The following is an 18,975-nucleotide window of genomic DNA, read 5'->3' on the forward strand; positions in this document are numbered from 1 at the left end:
TTTTAATATGATGGCACTACCATTTACCTAAGCGGCAGTGTCGACATCAGACTATGAGTTCCTTCCTTCCCACCTCCCTTCTTCTACCCTTGGCCTGTGGTCTTCCCTGATGCTCTTCGTGAGAGAACCTACTATGAGGAACTGAGGTCAGTGGTGAGCTGGGGCCTCATCTCACACTGGAGAACAGCACCAGACAGGGGGTCCCTAGGGAGCGCCCCCCCCCAACTATGGTTATGGAGTCCCCTCAAAGCACTGTGGGCACCTGCCTGTCCAGATCTCAGTGTCTTCCTCTATGCCTATGCCTACCTTAGCAGGCTTGAAGTACTTTTCTCCCATTTCTCCTGGTTGAACACTCACCTCTCTTGGAGCAAGTCTGTGGCCTGGTGGGGCCAGGAAGGGACACAGAACTCAAGCCCTTTTACTTCCTCAACCAGATCACATCCTTATGTAGTTTTGATCTGCTGTGCTCACCCAGGGAGCCCTCAGCTGAAGGATTTCTTTTAGCAGCCTCTTCTCTGTTGGAAGTGAGGGGGCTGCAGATTCCAGGGAAGGAGTGGGCCTCACTGTATGATAAACCTTTCACCTCTGTGTTTCTTAACCAGGGACGAGTTTACCCCCACGGCCCTCCAGCAGGGGCATTTGATCTCACAATTTGGGATGGTAGTGGTAGCTACTGCCATCTAGTGGGTAAAGACCAGGGGCACTGCTAAACATTATACCATGCACAGGATTGCCTTCCCACACTGTACCCCCACATCAAAGAAATAGCTGGCCCCAAATGATAATAAAGCTATGGTTGAGAAACCTTGCTCTGCTCCCTACACTGCTGGTGAGAATGCAAACTGGTCCAACCACTATGGAAAATCATTTGGATGTTTCTCAAACTGCTAAAAATGGAGCTTCCCTATGATCCAGTAATTCTACTCCTAGGAATCTACCCAAAGACACAAAAACATTAATTCAAAAGCACACATACACCCATATATTTATTGCAGCACAATTTACAATAGGTAAGCTATAGAAGAAACACAAATGCCCCAAATATAGATGACTGGATCAAGAAGCTATGGTATCTTTACAAAATGGGATATTATTCAGCAATCAAAAGGGATAAACTCATGCCATTTGCAGTAATACTGATGGAGCTGGAAGGGATTATGCTTAGTAAAACAAGCTAGAAAGAAAAGAAAAATATCGAATGGTCTCATAAGAGGAATGTAGGAAAACTAACTAAGGAATCAGAAAAAAAAGTAACTATAATAAATTAAAAATCAAAATTATCAGAGACATTCTATAGAGGATGAGGAGGAAGAAGGATCAGGACAGGAGTGGGACAAGCACATATGGTGATGGTGTATAGGTGAATTGGTGGTGGGAATTTCATGGGGAAATCATATTTTATAAAAATGAAAGATGATATAATGATTTATTAAAAAATAAATAAATAGGGCCCTGCCTGGTGGCGCAGCGGGTTAAGGCACTGCACTAAGAAGCTTAAGCCGCTTCCGCATGAGTTCGATCCCCGCCTGCCCCGGAGGTGACCACATGGCGTGGCAGACCTCTCCTGACCCGCCTGCTGCTCCCCTCAGCAGTGTACTTCGTCGATCTGCCTGTTCTGCTCCCCACTCTGTCTCTGGTGAATCCTGTCACCCTCCGCATCTCTGGCCTGTACCCCAGTTATGTATGAATAAATAAATAAATCTTAAAAAAAATAAATACGTATCTCTTGGTGGATCCCCTTTGCCACCTATTTCATGCAACATCTCTGTGCTCACTGCCCCTAGGGATGTTGAATAACTGCTGCGTAGATCAATAATGAGGCAATTAGAGTGTGGTCCATCCAAAGACAAGGACTAAGGAAGAAAGCCGTGTGAACCAGTATGTCTGCAATGCACCTTAAATCGCTTTGGAACCTGTCTACTCACTCTCCTATCTTAGCTGAAGGACAACCCCTCCTGAGTGGTCTCCCTGCACCTACTCTTGCCACAGAGACTGTTTTCTAAATAGGAGCCAGAGTTTGGTTTCCAAAATATAAATCACTCCCCTCGTGATAGAATCCATGTTACCTCAGCATGACAGCAGGCCCCTGCCTACTTTTTGAGCCTCATCTCACATTGCAGCTGATGACTCTGCCATGGTAAACTATTTTAGTAGTTTCTCAAGGAGAATCTCTCTCTGTCTCCTTTATCTTGATAACTTACTTAAACATTTGCTTTGGATACCACCTATAGGAGAAGCTGTCCCCCACTCATCCCAGCCTGGGTGGATTGTCCCTGCTCAATGTACCATATTACCTGTACTCCTTAGCACCCATCAAATATACCTGGCCATTTCCTTCACTGGACAGTGAGCTCTTTGGAAGAAGGGACTGTTTCTATTATGTTCACTGTTCTATCCTCAGTGGGTAGCTGAGTGTCACATCCTAACTACGTGAATGAATGGGTGGGTAGGTAGGTGGATGGATGGGTTGTTGGACCAGTAATATATTTGTCTCTGCTTGCTCTCTAGCCATATCTGCCCCAAGAGCTGTAGGTCATTTGGATTGCAAGATATTGAGAATTGGGTCCCTCGTCCCTGCTGTAAGTTTAGGTCAGTTTTATCAATTTCTAATAGAAACTTCCATTTTGTACCGAGCCATCTGCAGTTGTACAGATCAAGAGTCTGGCAAAAAGACAGCAGTCAGTTCCTTTGGGAGCACCTATAAGAGCAAAGGAGTCGTTCCCTGGGAAAATGGAGTGGTCATCCCAGCTGGGTACCCTTACATGTTGAGCCTCTGTTTCTCTCGTCCTGACTCTAGAATTCTGCTGGGTGACGGGATTGGTGTGGTTATCACAAATCCCTGGCTTGGCCCTGTTTCCTGAGCTTCCACCAAATCCAATGTTGCACAGATACAAGAGTCAGTAGAAGGTCCCTTGGCATATTTAATCCTATGCTCTGTGGGGCTATTTAGTTAGGGGTATGTGCCAATGAGTGTCCAGAAAGGTCATCAAAATCTACTGAGAAAGCACAAATAGTCCAAACAATGTTCCAATAAATTCCATTTTTTTTTCCAAATGAAAAAAAGCCAAGTGATTTCTGGGAGCAGGACTGTGCTTTCAAACAGAAAGGACTAATAAAGGAACTTCTTTTGGCAAGAATAGGCATAAATTGTAACTACTTCTTGAAGAGGTGAAGAATCTCCTTTGCATTGCAGTGACAGTGATCCAGGATTCTAGGTCTGAGCTACATTCCTGCCTCTGTTCTTCATACAAGACCATTACCACAACACAGCCATCACAGCACATCCTGATCAGACAGCCCTTCTGAAGTCCTTAGCCCCTTCACTGTCACTGTCCATTTAGGAAACATTTATAGAAAATGAGTCTGACAACTGCCTCTGGGACACCTGATTCTAATTTGAAGTTTGTTGCCATGTATCCACAGAGGGCTTGGGACTACCTCCAGGTTTTCTCGAAGGCATCTCAAAAACAACTGGGAACCCTCAGTCCTTTACACTCTGACACCTAATAATTACAGCAATATTTAACATTTATTGAGTGGTTATTATATGCCAATCAGTTCTTTGGGTTAATAGATTATCTCATTTATTTCCTTGAATAACTACATGGAAAAGGTAATATTCTCATGTTACAGACCAGGAGATTGAGAGGCTAGAGACTAAGGTCCACATCAGTAATGCTGAGGCTGGGAACTAAACTGAAATCTGTCTGATGTGAATCTACACTTAATCACTACTCTGCTTCCTACAGCCAATCTGTAAGCTCACCATCGATGTCTAGATTGCCCAATTTTTATCCCCAGAAAATGTTCTCTTTGGAATAAGAACTGGCAGGCAGGAAATCACAGGACCTGGCTCCCATCAGAGATGAAAGAATATATCCCTTGTAAGGTCCACAGGAACTTACACTTGCTTTTACCTCCAATTATTTCTCCATTCCCTAGTTCAGAGCCAGGCACATAATAATTGCTCAATAAATATTTATGGAGGGGATGAATGGACTTGCTCCCTGTAAAGCTGTGAGATGACCTCTCTATTTCCAACAAGAAGACAGGAGGTAGGGAGAATCTGATCCCAGTCCTATCAGCACAAATCCCTCCGTTTAACCAAGCTATCACCAGGTCCTAGACAACTGGATTCCACTGATTTTAATCGTTATTTGTGGCTCAAATTTTTCTCTCCCTAGAAGAATGGACATTGTCTCTGGAGTTCTTTGTAATAGTAGTTCATTTCTTTGTGTCTTGGGGGCATCACCTCGACAGGTGAGTCTAACTTTCTGGGCTGTTTCCTCAGCTGTACCATGAGCAAGGTGGGGGGGGGCTTCCTGCTCCTTAGTGGTCTTTTGAGTGTAGACATGCTAGTAATTTCTGGTGAAAAATTAGCCAGGCACTGTCTGTACTCATTTCATTCCCTGGGCAAACAGCATATGCCACCTTGGCTTCCACATTGTTCACGATGTTAGTGGCAGTATGTTGTGGGGGACGAGAGTGTGGGTCACCTGCTTTTGCTCAGTGGCACTTCTACCTTAGATCCTAGGGAAATTGTGAGCAGGAAGGACTGGGATGAATGGGAAACGGGGAACTGAACAGCAAGCAGTTTCCCTTGCCTGTCTCTTCACCTTAGGTAAGGAGGCTCGGGAGCCAGAGCTCTGCGTTGTCATGGTGAGCACCGTGGTGATGCCTAGGCCCACGCGGGCAGGCGCAGCATCCATGTTGATCCAGAAGGAGACCCAGGACAGGATGACGATGAGGAGACTGGGGATGTACATCTGGATCAGATAGTAGCCCATCTGTCGTTCTAGGTGAAACTTTACCTCAATGCAGGTGAATTTCCCTGCAAGGAGAGAGGTGAGGTATCAGGCCCCAGGTTCCCAGTCTGCAGCTGAAACTGAGAGGAAGACTGAGGTAGAGTTATCTCTGCGGGCCAGCAGCTCTGGGTACCTTAGTCAGGCCAATAAATGAACCTTTCTAAATGGTCCCAAGGAACACCAGGCATAGGTATAGGGGAAGCCCCCAGAGCCACCATCAAGGACTTGGCCTCTTGTTCCAGTACTTCTTTTCCTATGACAGTAAAAGAATTAAGAGGAGGACTCCAGAACCAGACTGCTTGGGACTGAATCCTGAACCTTTCATTTAATAGCTGTGTGACCTCAGGCAAGGTGCCAAGTTTTTGAGCTTCAGATTCCTTGCCTGTAATACATCAGCTCCATTGTTGGTCTAAGGTAGGGACTAAATGGGAATCGAGATGTGAAACACAAAGGTAGCTGGTACTATTATCATTATTAATGAAGCAATGACTAAGACTCCACTTAAACCTTAGAAACCTTGCTTGGGGTGGCTGGTGCCCCAGCAGCTTCCTGATTCCAAGCATTCACTGAAATCAACACTGCCTGTGGCTTAAACAAGTGAGAACAGTCAGCGAGCAAACTTCTGGAAACAATGGGCCTAGAGATGAGCCCTGGAGGCGGCACCCTTCTCCTAGAGCAGCAGGCAGAGGAAGGGGCTGTTCCACCAACAAAAGTGTGTTGGCCCCAGGTACATGTACCAGTACTCTGCCTCCTGTGCCAGCCATCTTCACTTTACCCTGTTTTCCATGCCCCAAGGCTAAGAGAGCACTATCTTAAAGTTTATCCCAGCAGCAGGGGCTTCAGGATAACCAAAGCCAAAATGGAGGGATGCTTGCAGTGTTAGTTTATTCTGGCCCGGGCTTGCTCTTAGCAAGCCTTTCTGACTCCTTGAGGCTAGACATTTCATCAGTGATTTTTGGCTTTCTCATGCAGTGGGAAGCTGTGATCTCCTACTGCCGTGAGACCACCTCACCCACCTCACCCTACTCCAAACTTCTCGCCAAGACATGACTTTGATAGGTGTCACTATTTTCTTCCTTCCTTCCCTCCCTCCCTCTTTTCCTGCCTTCCTTCTACTCTCCCGTCTATACTTCCCCCCTCCCTCCTTCACTTTCCCCTTCACCCCTTCCTCCCTGCCTTCCCCCTTCTTTCCTTCCTTTTTTTTTTTTTTTGGTTGTTTTTGCAGTGGCTTCATATCAAATTTCAATATTAGCATTTGCTTAGTACAGGGAAAAAGTGAAAAATAGAGAACTGATAATATTCTTAAGCTCACATTTATCAAGCTCCTATTAAGTACCCCTATTTTATGTAGTTTGTCTCATTTAAATACCTCAGCAACTCTTTGGGGCAAGTAAATGATTCCTGTTTTACAACTAGGGATACTGAGGATCAAAGAGATTAAGTTATGTTTCTCAAGGGAACCCAACTAGTAAGTGGTAAGCCAGAAATCAAATTCAACCCTTACTCCAAAGTTCTTGCTCTCATCTATTGTATCACATTCTGTGTTGCTTTTCAGGATTTTTAAACATACACTTCTGGTTTGTTTCTTTTACCACAATATAACCATTCTGTATATATAACTTTGAATCTTAGCCTTTTCCACATGCATTTCTTCATGTTGATAGAAACACGTTTTACGGGTCCTTTTTAATGCCTGGGTAATATTCCACTAAGTAAGTGCACCATGTAATTTACTTAACTTCTGCTCTACTGGTGGATATTTAGAACCATTCCAAAGTTTTGCTAGTATAAATGGTGAGCCAGGAAGGTGCTTGGGGTCTAAAGTCAACATGACATTTTGAAATATTTCCTTATAATAAATTCAAGGAATAGGAGTACTAGATCAACAGATAGGGTCAAAATGTTATCTTCTAAAGTTTCTCAAAATATGCCTCTGGACTACCTATATCAGAGTCCACATGGTACTTATTCAAATGAAGATTTCTGGGGATCAACTCCAAGTACAAGCAATCAGAATTTCTGAACAGCAGAGACCCAGAATGAACAAAACAGCTTCCTCAATGGAATACAAACACACCAAAGTTTGACAACTGCTGACTTATATACAAATTGCTATTTTCTGCCCTCCAAAAGGTGATAACAATTTCCACACCCACAAGTATATTCTAAATTCAATGGCCCATTCCTCTTCCCATTCCCTACACCTCCACATATACAAATACACATATTCATAGGGTGGCACCAGAAGCACACCATCAGAAGGTCTCCCCTCTTCAGCCTGTAGCTTCTATCTCAGCGTCACAGCTCGTGGTGGCTATACCACCAGGGAACTGAAGGAACTAGTGGCTCTTAGGTAAGCCGTGGAGGGGTGCAGTAGGAGGGGGCAGGTGTTTAGGCTGGAAAAGTAGCCCCTCAGCACTTCCTGGCTCACTTTTCATATCTGGGAAAACAAACAGTTCCTGAGAATGGCTAGTGGTGCCAATCTGGCAGCCAGTGGGCACCCTGTGGCCTATTCCAGTTCAGTGCAGCCATTGCCTACTCTCAGATCTCGATTCCTTGCCTTCCACATGAAATTGCCCCTCCCCCCCAAAGGTAGGACATTCCTGCAACTCACAGGCACAGGTTCCTTTCTGCTGTGTAGTGTAATGGGGACAAAAGCATGCATGCTGGAGTTAGACTGGTGAATTGGAATTTTAAATCAGTCATTTACTAACTGTATGACTTGGAAAATTGATTTAACTTTTAGAACCTCGGTTTCCCTTTCTGAGAAATGGGCCTGCTCATCCTTACCACAGAAGATAAGGCATCTCAAGGCGGCCTTAGTTCCACTTCCGGCAGATTGTACCTTCAGTAAAGACTGACTTCCCTCCCTCCTGTCCAGAGAACCACCTGTGACTCACGCCCATTAATAAACCCTGGTTTATTATTATTATTATTACCTGTGTTGTAGTGCTTGGTACAATAGCCTAGATCCTTCTCATCCCGCAAGATAAACTGAGGCAGAGTCAGTCCCTCAGCCACCTGAACAGCAGGAGCATCTTCTAGCCACTCAAACACGAGGTCATTCATGGTGTAGCCAACTGAAAGTGACAGAGATGGCAGAGGGCTGCAGAGTGTGGGCGTTGGATGCAGCTAGGGAGAGGGTTGCAAGTGGGAGGGAAGAACAGGTAAAGGGGAAAGCCTGGGTTTTCGGTACGTCATGCTCATCTTAGAAGGGAAGCCTTTCTGAAGAGGGTACTTGGCCCACTGTCTACGGGTCCATTTTAAGTGGGCAAACCAGAGATTCCAGACGTTTCCCCTTCTAAGTCTCTAGCTTCAGAAAGGTTCAAAGAGAAATTATTCTGGCAGGCTGAGAAAACAGGTCAAAAGGGTTGGAAAGATGCCAAGGAACCCAGCTGGGAACCTCCTGCCACATCTCAAGTCCGGGGGAGCGAGCGCGTGTGCCTACCACATGTCTTCAGCTGAGCCAGCCTCAGGACTAGGCTTCTGCCACCTTACCCCAGGGTGGCGAGAGCTGTTTATACCTTGTCAGTCATGCATGCAATGATGTGTGCACCACAGAATCCTCATCAGGGCTCTGAACTGGGACACACTGAGAGCTAACATCTAAATATGCCCCACTGCTCACAGATGGCTGGCAGCGTGCGAGGCTCCTGCCACACACAAGACCATGTTGGGTAGAAATGGAGCAGAACATAGGTGCTCACAGACCGTGTAGGATTTTGACCCAGAGTAGCTGTGTGGCTTGGAGCAAGTCACTTCCCCTTCTGTAAAATGCTCCATATACTACTCAGAGTTGGGGAGGGGAGGAAGGGAATGTGGACCTGGCCTCTCCTGATCTCACTGTCTCACGTTACTCAGGAGACGGCAAAGGAATGGACACAGGTGGTGGCCCAGCCTTGTCCCCCTCTGGCTCCTCTGCACTTGGACAGCACCTTCAGGCTGCCCCTGCTTAGTGAAGCCCGTGCTCCATGTTGTCCTGGGGCACTATCTTCTACCTAGAACTGCCCTCTCCTTCCTCTCCACAAACATCATGCATGCTCATGTCACGTTATTATGCCAACTCTGCCATTTTTTACAGGCAGCTGCAGTATCTTAACTCGGGGGGAGTAGAGGTAGAATTATTTCAGGAACTGTGGGCAGAGGAGGTGCCTTTCAGATTGCCCCCCCTCCCCACAACCAGAGCAAGCACCTTCCCACCCGATGTCCCCTTTGGAATAATCAGCCAGCAAACAGCATGCGGATGAAACACAGAGGGTGGGATGTGAGCAAGACTGAGTGTGCAGGGGTGGTCCCTCTCCACTCTGGCTTGCAGCTTTCCAGTCTGCAGTATCACGGAATGAGGTTAACTAAGCGAGTGTTCTTATGCTCTACTCTACAACTCCCTCAGGACACTTACAGCTCTCCAGCTGCATCGTGCATGTCTGGATGTCCATGGGAAAGTTCTTGAGGTCCATTGGGCAGGACAAAATGAGGGTCAGCCTGGCAGGGACAGTAAGAGAGACATGACATTGGCTTAGGAGCCCAGCACCACACAGGGGACCCTCCTTCCACCCTTCAGCCTCTTTGTGGTTTCTTTGTGGCCATTCAAACATGCACCTGATACTATAGAGCACATTCCCATTCTTGAAGATGCGCAGTAACTTGTTGTCCGTGGTCACCTCATGGAAGTTGGCCCCTTTCTCATTGGCAAAGAACAGATCTGGCTTCCAGATAGAGTCCAACATGGAGGGGTCCAGGTCCAATGAATCATCGGGGTACTCTCGGTAGGCCAGGCGAGGGTCATTCCACTGCTGTCGCAAGAAGACATTCACCCGGTAGTCCTGGGAGGGTGCAAAGATGAGTTGTCAGAGGGAGCACCCAGCCAGGTACCCAGCAAGCCTCTAAGGGCAGAAGCAGCACAATGAGAACATGCTGGCAATATTTCTCAGAGGCGGTGGGCCTTTTTCAATGGAGAAGGAGCCTGCCTTGGCTCACATGGCAAAGATGGGAAGAGAAAAGATATTGATTAAGCACCTACGATGTGCCACACACACTCCGCTAAGTGCTTTATTTACATGCATCATCTCACGAAAATCTCACACCAACCCTGTGAAGTGAAGATCATACCCAGCGTGATCCCCATTTTACAGACAAACAAACTGGGACAGGGACAGACTTAAGTAACCAGTCTAGGATCCCCCAACTGCTAGATGGAAGAGTCAGGACTGCACCCAGGCTTGCCTGCTCCCAAAGCAGGTACTCTGCATCAAACTACTCCCTTAGCCATTAGTCCCGGTAGCCCTGGGCTGGGGAAACATATACTTCCAGTGACCAACCTCAGACTTTAGCCATGACCATGGCAATGGAAAAGGATAGCAGAGGGAGGAAAGATAGGCTAGCAAGTAGGTTTTTCCCACTCAAACTGTAGTAAGGCAGTGGGAAACAGGGAGATTCCTTACCATGGTCGTCTCAGTGACAGAGCCAAAGCTGTTGATGAAGATGTTGCAGGTCACGTTCACAGGCGGACCTAAGGGTAGCAAAGCACAGCCATATTGGCAGGGCATTCCAGAAAACCAGGAGTAGGTTCCAGGACTCTCTCCCTGAGATTGAAGCCAGGGCACTGCTGGGAGAAGGTGTGCCAGGTTCGTGGGCAACAGGGAGTTCGTGGGGAGAAGTTATGCAGGTTCATGGGCAACAGGGAGGGGAGGAGCCTTCTGAGCTGTGAGCTAACCCCCAAATTTCAGCCTCCTTTGCTAGTGGCCGACAGTGCCGGCCAACTTGGTAGTGTATCGCCAAAAGGGATGGGGGAGGAGGAAGAGTTTTTTCTGGTAAGGTAAATGCTTCTTACCTTTAAAATTGGGCCGAATCCTGGCATCATATCCAGATGTTCGCCCCATAAGCTTGTCCAAGAAATCAGAGGGGGACATGGGCTGGGAACCCTTGGTCCCAGATTTGACTTCCTCTTTGGCCAAGGCCACCCTAGACAGGCAAGGTAAAGAGGTCTGAGACCAGATGTCATCTGCATTTATCCCAGACCCAGACCCTTACCTTCCCTGACCCAACACATTGTCAAGCAAGATGGGAGAAGATAGGTTTTGGGTGCCTATTTGTGAAATGAGGAGGAAAAAAACCAGCTGTAAGCTAACGTGGCATTGAGCAGTTCACCCTAGAAAAGTGTTTCTTACTCTCACAAATGATGGGGCGAGGACTGTTATCCCCATTTTATGGATGAGAAAACTGAGGCTGCCAAAGGAGAAGTGATGTGCCCAGAGGCTCGAAGCTACCGAGTGGCAGGATCAGGCCTCCAACCCAAAACCGAGGCCTGTGGCCATGTGCTCTTTCTGAAGGTGCTTTGAAAGCAGTCAAAGCAGGGCCTCCCGCTCCATCTCGCCATCAGCACTCCCACAACTCAGTGGGAGCGATGTGGCTGCTGTATTTTACCTTCCTAGACCAGCCCAGGAAAGGAAAAGCTCCAGGATGGTAAGTATCCCTGAGAGGGGCTGTCAGTTGCGTGGCCTCTTGCTGAGGGCCTCAGGAGCTAGGGCCTAGGTAGAAGGCTGGGCTTCTGGCATTTGCTCCAACAGGAAACCAGGCTGTGAGCTGGATCTCAGTTCACGGCTGCGGCAGCTACAGTTATGGTGATAACAGGTGGGGAAGCTGGGTTCTGGGGGCATGAAAAAGCCTCTGGGACAGTGGCCAAGTGAAGAAGACCAATTGCCACCTCTACCCAATAACAGCTTGATTTTGAAGAGGGGCCCCCGTGTGACTTGACATAACCTGTAGGCCAGAGCCCCCCTGTCCCTGATAAGATCCCCTCCGAGAGCAGTAAAGCTCCTTCCTATGCCTGCACACCTGCTCCACAGCCTACAGACAGGTGAGGGAGCAGAAATCCTTGAGGGCAAGGGTGGGTGCGGGGGTTGGGCACAGGGCCCCCAGTTCATGCTAGATTCCTGCATGGCCTTGTGCCTCCCGCTCCATCTCACCATCAGCACTGTGCCAGGGGCTAGAGCTCAATGGTCTACTGCTGTAGCTGCTGCTGTATCCTGGGGCCAGGAGGCAGAGCAGCTGCTGTCTTTCTGGGTCCAGTGCTCTGCGGGCAGTGGGCCCCCTTTCCCCAGTGATCAATAGAATAATAAGTATAAAGCCAAAAACAATAGGTAAAGCACCGTGCTAGATGCTTACTCAGGTTTAGTTTTTACATCACTCCTCTCAGATATTGTTATTTTAGTCCCACTATATGGATGAGAAGACTGAGGATGAGCAAGATGAAGTGACTTGTTCAGACCCACACAGCTAGCAGACGCCAAAGCTAACTTTGAACCGGAACTATAGATGTCAAGATAGGTCCATCTATCACAGTACTATGAGTCAGGAAGCCTGGGGTGTCCTGCCGAGGAACCCGAGTGAGAGAAGATCAGTGGCAGCTTCACACTGACCTCTGAGAATCCTGCCTTGTTGAACACCCCCAGCAGGAGGAAGCTCTTAGGCCAGAGGCTGCTTGGGACCAGATCAGGTGGTCTAAGCAGGCACTGAAAATCCAAGGGAGCTGCTGTGACACTGGAGCAAGCAGAAGTGGGTGTCCATAGTGCTGCTGCTGGCCATGTGCCATCTGCCTGCTGGTGGGCTACGTGGCCCTGCCCACGCAACAGCCAGACCCCACCTCCATCCTCAGCCCCGTTCTGAGGCCATTGCCCCCCCCCCAACCCCCAGCCCCTGTCCCAGGGGCCTGGGGCAGCCTGTGAGCTCAGCTGTCTTGGGCCCCAAGCCCTGTTGTAGGACCCAAGAATGGGGCTGAAGCTTGGGTCTCTAGGCAGCTCCCCTCCGGGAAAGTCTGCTGGGTGCCCCCTTCGGCCTGTGCTGTCCTAGAAGCTCCTACCAAGCTGTCCTTGCATGGCTCCACCGCCCCATGCACCCCTGCCTGCCAGGGATGTCCTGAAGCTGCCATCCTGGTGTGCTGCTTGAATTAAGAGGCGGTGTCTGTTGGGGGGGGGGCCCTCACCCCCTCCACCTTGGGGATGTTCTTCTTAGGACTCGCTCAACCTAAGCCACAGCCATATTCCCTCCTTCGTTCACGCTGTCCAATTAGTCGGGCTCCTGGTCTCTAATGAGAAAGTGAGAATAAGTGGGGGAAAATTTATAGAGAGCCCAAAGCGGTGTCTTGCACCCAAACCCCGGAAACAGCTCCGCAGCACACCCCTCCAGGGACAGTGAGCGGCCATGTGTGCACCGGTGACCACAGGGGCCCGATTTGGTCAGCCCAGCTCCATTCTCATGTGGCTTCCTAGGCACCCCTCTGTTACTTGAAGCCCCTTGGGCTGCTGGATGTTGGTGTCATTGGTGGGGGAGATCCGAGCAGTATGTGGCCAAGCTAGTACTTGGCTGGAAGACAGAATACATGGCCTCCTCTCTCAGGCTCAGCTATCCAGTGCCTGCTTGGGCCAGCAGGCTGCCATCCACTCAGAAGCCTTCCCACTGGCTCCAGGGGTCCTTCTTGACATCCCTCATGAAAGACCCCAGGGTCCTGACTGGGGAGGATGTGTCCACCCCTGGAACCCTCTGGACTGTGGGCTTCTTGCAAACTTAGAAGAAAGTGTGCCAGCCACCCTTGCTGCCGGCCAGTGTGGCCTGCCCCTCCTTCCTGCCCCAACTCTGCTCACCTGAGGAGGACTTGACTTGGCAAGGTCCAGAGGAGGAGGAAGGAGAGGGTTGCAGGAAGGAGAGCTGTCATTCCGCGGGTACCCTGGTGCCTGTTCTCAGCCTGGCTGCCAAGGTGAGCCGGGATATCCGGGCAGGACACCCCAAGACCCCAGCCTACCTCCAACTTGGGCTGCCAGGAGCCCACTGGCTGGGGGTGGGAGCTGTGCTCTTCGGGTCTCTTCTCTGCCCTGTGATCCAGTCAGGGGCCAGAACTCTTTCCCTAGAATGATCCTGACACAGAGAGCCCAACAGACTCTTGCTCCCTGCTCGCCTGGGGATCCGGAGCTCGCCTGGGGATCCGGAGGGCCTCAGCCAGCCTGTGGGAGCTGGAGGAGATTCTCTTTGGGCAGCAATCACTCTCCAAACCCTGGAGAGTCCAGGAGGGGCGGGAGGAGGGAGTCTGGTAGGGAGATGTTTCACTCCCTCCCACCTCCCCCCAGATGCACCCTCCGAAAGCAGCAATTTAAAGGCACAGCCGCTGGCAGCTGGAAAGGGGTTCAGAGCAGTCTGTGCTGTGTGCCTGAGGAGCTTGGGCTGCTGCTGCCGTTGGGAGAGGGCTGAGGTACACAGTCCAGCTCCTAACTCTAACGGTAGGAGCACAAGCCAGCTGCCCGGCTGCCCCCTCCCCCCTTTTTAGCCTGGAGCCAAGACAGGCCCGAATTGTTAATTCCTAATGATGCTTTTAAGGGGGAAAAGACCTGAGAGGGTTTTGGTGGAGACGCTGAGTATTCTCCAGCTGACCGCGGCAGGTCTGAGCGGGCGGGAGGAGGCCAAGTGCAAAGGTGTTTCCCCCCTCCCCCTGCCCTCTGGGCTGAGGCAACACAGGGAGGGGTGCTACGGGGCAACTTCTCAGTCCTCTTGCGGGAGGTCTACCTGCCCCTCTGCTTCCTCCCCGTAGACGTGCCAGCTTCTCTCACTCTCGCGGCGCTGGTGAACTTGGGGCCTGCTGGAAGCCTGCTTTCCCAGCATCCCGCCCCCAGCCCCCAGCGCGGGAAGGGCTAGCTTTCATTAGCGGCGCAGGCCTGGCGCACAGCAGGTTTTGCAAACTTCAGAGCTGTCGAGGGGACCAGGATGGAGCTCTGGGTGGAGGAGAGGGCCGGGCAGAGGCAGCTGCTTCCTCCTTAGCTCTGCCGGTTGGCTGCCAGCATCCAGTTGCCTCACCAGCTTCACTTCCCCTGCTGCTCCCTTCCCCCAAACTTTCCCAGGTACCATTTAAACCCAAGTTCCTCTACCTCCCCCTTGCCCTCTCTTCGGTCTCCTTCCCTCAGTCTTTTATATTCATCACGTTTTCTTCCCTTTCCCTCCCCTCTCCTCTTTCTCCCATTCCATCTCACTCAGTTTCTTTCTGTGTCTCCTTCTGGATCTGTCTCCCCCACCTCTTTCCCATCCTTTCTCTCATCTCTCTCAACTTCTCATCTCTTTCAGCCTCCTCACTCTCTCCTCCCAAATGACAGCCCAGAGAAGCCAAGGGCTTCATTTCTTCTTCGTGGAAGCCGTCCTAGCAGCTCTGTTAAGTTCTGAGTGTGTCTTGGAGGGGGTGGATGTCCCAGAGCCTTGCAGTGCCCCAGCACAACCCCCAGAGAGGAGTTTGTGGGAACCACACACTTTTCTATGAGACCCAGTGGGGACTGGGGCTAACAGAAAGGAAACAATGGACATGGAGCACCTCCCTTCAGGCCATGTTATTATTGAACAGAGGAATTTAAAAAGCACCCAAAAAGGGAACGATCTCAAGGACTACACACTATTGATGGGAGAGCAGGACTTTTAGAATTGGGCTAGAAGTACCACAAGCCTCAAATAATGCTGATTTGACCAATGATATATAAAGATATTGGGACCTCCTTGGTGACACAGGGGTTAAAGCGCAGCATTATGAAGATTTCTGCAGTCACTGCAGTTGATCCCCCATCAGGTTGCTGACACACATTGCACAGCAGACCTCTCCTGTCCTGCCTGCTGCTCCCCTCAGCAGGGTATTTCAGTGGATCCCCCTGTTCTGCTCCCTACTCTGTCTCTGGTGAATCCTTTCACCACCATCATCCCCGGCCCCCGCCTCACACCCCAGTTCTTGTAGGCATAAATAAATAAAATGTTTTAAAAGAGAATATAAATACATAACACTAATTATCCTAAAGGTCTCCCACACTGCTTGCCCCTGCTCACCTTCCTTGTCTCCCATGAGCATCACAGTCCCCAGACCAAGGGCAGGCACCAAGCTTTACAGAGTATGTCTCAGCGCAGATCTGTAGCCTCGGGAGATCAGGGGGTGTGTGTTAGTCCCCTCTGTCTAACCAGGTCCCTGACAAACCTCATGGTGTCCCTGCCTTGGCCTCAGCTGTTCCCTGTTGCCCTACCTCAGGCGGAGGTTACAGGCACCCACACCCCACAGACATATTCAGAATCACCTGTCTTGCCAGGTTCCAGGTAGTCTCACATGTTCCTCCTACCAAACCACTCCTCTGCACCCCCCACCCCAAGTACTTCTCCTCCTGAACTAAGTTCTTTTATCACTTTCTCAAGGAAGACTTCTTAATGTGCACCACCCCGGCCCATCTCAGGTCAGTGTTAAGACCCTTCAATGTGTTCTCATAGGACCCTCCCCTGCCCTCTCCACAGCCGTAGTCACCCTCCTTCCAGCTGCCTCTCTGCCCAATTGTACTGCTAACTGCCTCAGGGCAGAGCTACAGCCTGGCGCTCCATAGGCAATTAGTGCTCATTCTTTCAAAAAGATGTGTTGGGCACCCAGAGCGCTTTCCTAAGCCCAGAGTCTCTGCATTTTTCTGCCTCTGTCAAACAAGAATGATACATCTGGCCTGCAGACAGAGGGCTAGCATGTAATATGGAGATAGTAGGAGATGGGAATACCGACAAACGAAGAACCAGTTTTCATTGCCTTGCCCCTTGCAGTCCCATGACCTCACACTGAGTCTTTGGCCTTCTGGACTAGTGGAAGTCATTGGCTCCTGGGGACTGGCCATATCCTGGACTCAGTCCTATATGCTTGGGACCCCTGAATGTTGAGAACATCACAGGAAGAGCTTGCTGGAGGGATAGATTCTTTTAAGAAGTTGTAGCAATGTGCAAATATCTAGCTGGCATGGTGAGGGGGTATGGCTTCCCTAGAGTGCTGGAAGCACACTCTGAGAGAAGAAGGGAGGGAAGAGGGGCAAAGAACTGGGTAAGCCACTCCTAGGAATTGGCCTGGCAGGGGAGATGTTCATGGGAGAGTTCCTTGCCAACAGGAAGTCACACTCTAAAGATGACCTCAGCGTTTTCTGGACTCAGTTGTGTCCAGAATTGCCCCATAACCTTGTTTGAGCCTTTTCCCTCATTGGCAGCTGACTGCCACATAGTCCAGGGGACCAGCTGTGTTGTGGCACCAAGGTTGTGGAGAAACATTAGGTAAAAAGTCTGTCAGGGTGAAAGAAATTATTTTGTTGTGAAAAGACTACTGAGATTGTAAAAATGGATTAAGCACATTTTCATCAGTGTTTCATTCCAGGAAAGAGTTGTCACATTGCAGCCTTGTGCAAGGAAAAGCATCACTGCAATCCGCCTCACAGACAGGACTCTTAAAGCCTCAGCCTGAGCGACGACAGGGTGCCTGTATGGCAATGGACATGCATTTGTGAATTTAGTGACTTCTAAAGCTGGATTTTGGGGGTGAATTTGAAGAAACCTTCTGGTCTGGAGCCCCCAGTATGGCCTACCACACATATTGAAGCAGAAATCAGTCTGAGAGGTGAACGGAACAGTAACCTGTGTCTACAATCTGAGGAAATTCTCAGAGCATTAGCTACTTTCTGAAGCATTGGGTAAGAAGTTGGAGGGGACATTTGAAATAAAAGACAGGTGCCCTTTTTAAAAATCTGCTGACAAGAAGCAGAGCATTTCAGTTGGATCTCCAAGGAGCAAGGCAGCCTCTTTTGCTGTGTATGAGTTTTTCTTTGCAGGGTCATTTTCAGCCTCCAAGGATATGACAGTTTATTCAAAACTTGGGGCTCCACTTCTAAGGGAGCACTACCAAGTGCCTCACCTGGTATGTGTGCTGGTAACCAGTGGTGGTTAGTCCCATGGGCCTTAACCAGATGAAGGAAGGAAGAAGAGCGAAATGTACTCAGTGCTTTCCTAAGACTTCTGGAGAGTGACTGGCTTAAGGCTGATGTTTCAATGACCAGACATCCTTCTTTTTATGGACTATTTCAGGTGCAGGTTTTACTAATAAAGTTGGGGGTATCTGAGTTTGGAGGCCAGTGGAGGGATTAGCAAGTTCTTCTCTCCGAGTCCTCAGAGGCTAACCTAGCATCAGCACTAGGAGAACACTAGTGATCAAGGCTCCTTCCCGTGTTACTGGGGTCTCTGTTTAGTGTCCAGCGGACAACAGAGAGGTGGGGCTGTGACCAGAAAAGGTGGGTTGAATTGCACCCAGGTATACACCATGGCTCCTCTCTGGATTCTCAGAATATCATACTTCCCATCAGCTACTCGAAAGCAGTTCACTAGGTGTGCAAGAGTTTGATGCAAGTTTCCAGTTTGCATGCACTCACCTTGTCTCGTGGCTCTTCCAACTTGGAAGTGTTCCTTTTCAGGGATGATAAGACCATGTCACAGGTCTCCACTAAAATGGTTTTGCTTGTGACTGTGCTCATGAACATCTCCCACTCATTTGGAGGTTTCTATCATCCATGCTAGGGAAGCTGTGAAGCTCTTACAAACAGGAGTAAAGGGACTTAGAAACATGAATAAACATTTTACTGCGTGGCATGGATCATAATTTTGCCAATGCATGCATTCAATAAAATGGTTGTCTTCAAAATTTTCTTCATCTGTCATTTGTCTACAAAAATATATGTTTGGGAGTGTAACTTCATATTCAACAAAATTTACTGGATGCAAATCATACACCAGATATTCTAGGCACTTGAGATACAATGGTGAACAAAGCAAATAAAGTTCATACCCTCATGTAGCTTACAGTCTAGTATGCTGGGACAGTAATTCCTTCCCAAAGAAGGTTCTATATGGGCCATCACATTACCGCGGGACCCACGTGCTGCTCACAGCATTTGAGTGGGTATTTATTCTATGGCTTAGAAAGAGACTCATTTTCAGCAGGCAGGAATGAGTTTTATTTCCATTCATCCCTGAATTTGTCTGCTAGTCACATCACATAGGACACCATTTGTTAGACACCCTCCCAAGAAGCTTAGACCTTAAAGAGAATAACGTGTCTGACTCCTGTGAGTATCCCTCTGTCTTGCATACACATTTGTCTGTGAAGGCTAATCAGTAGGTTTCTAATTAACAGAGTTAGGGGGATTAACAGCTCTCTCAGGCTCTTCCTGTGATGTATTCTAAGTAGTCTCCAATTATTTAGCATTTCTCTCTCTATCCTGCCCTTCTGTTCTCCCTTCCTCCCTCTTTACCTCTCTTTCAGTTTCTCAATCTGTCGGCCTATTGCAATAGGACATTGGATGCTGAGGAAAGG

At 49.0% G+C, this 18,975-nt stretch overlaps 1 protein-coding gene across 1 annotated transcript in view; it reads right to left on the bottom strand.

The window, feature by feature from the left end:
• GLRA4 (glycine receptor, alpha 4) overlaps positions 1–13,957 on the bottom strand; it is a 20,346-nt gene extending 6,389 nt beyond the window's left edge. Inside the window, exons 1-7 of the mRNA XM_004685665.1 lie at positions 13,445–13,957; positions 10,636–10,766; positions 10,247–10,314; positions 9,405–9,628; positions 9,205–9,287; positions 7,745–7,885; positions 4,617–4,831 (exon numbers count right to left, since the gene is read on the bottom strand). Of these exons, the coding sequence (XP_004685722.1) occupies positions 4,617–4,831; positions 7,745–7,885; positions 9,205–9,287; positions 9,405–9,628; positions 10,247–10,314; positions 10,636–10,766; positions 13,445–13,515 (933 nt within the window). The 5' untranslated portion in view covers positions 13,516–13,957. The remainder of the gene's footprint in view (positions 1–4,616; positions 4,832–7,744; positions 7,886–9,204; positions 9,288–9,404; positions 9,629–10,246; positions 10,315–10,635; positions 10,767–13,444) is intronic.
• Positions 13,958–18,975: the final 5,018 nt, after the last annotated feature.

This window comes from Condylura cristata, unplaced genomic scaffold, assembly GCF_000260355.1.
Source record: "Condylura cristata isolate star-nosed mole 26May11 unplaced genomic scaffold, ConCri1.0 scaffold00019, whole genome shotgun sequence".
Taxonomy (NCBI): domain Eukaryota; kingdom Metazoa; phylum Chordata; class Mammalia; order Eulipotyphla; family Talpidae; genus Condylura; species Condylura cristata.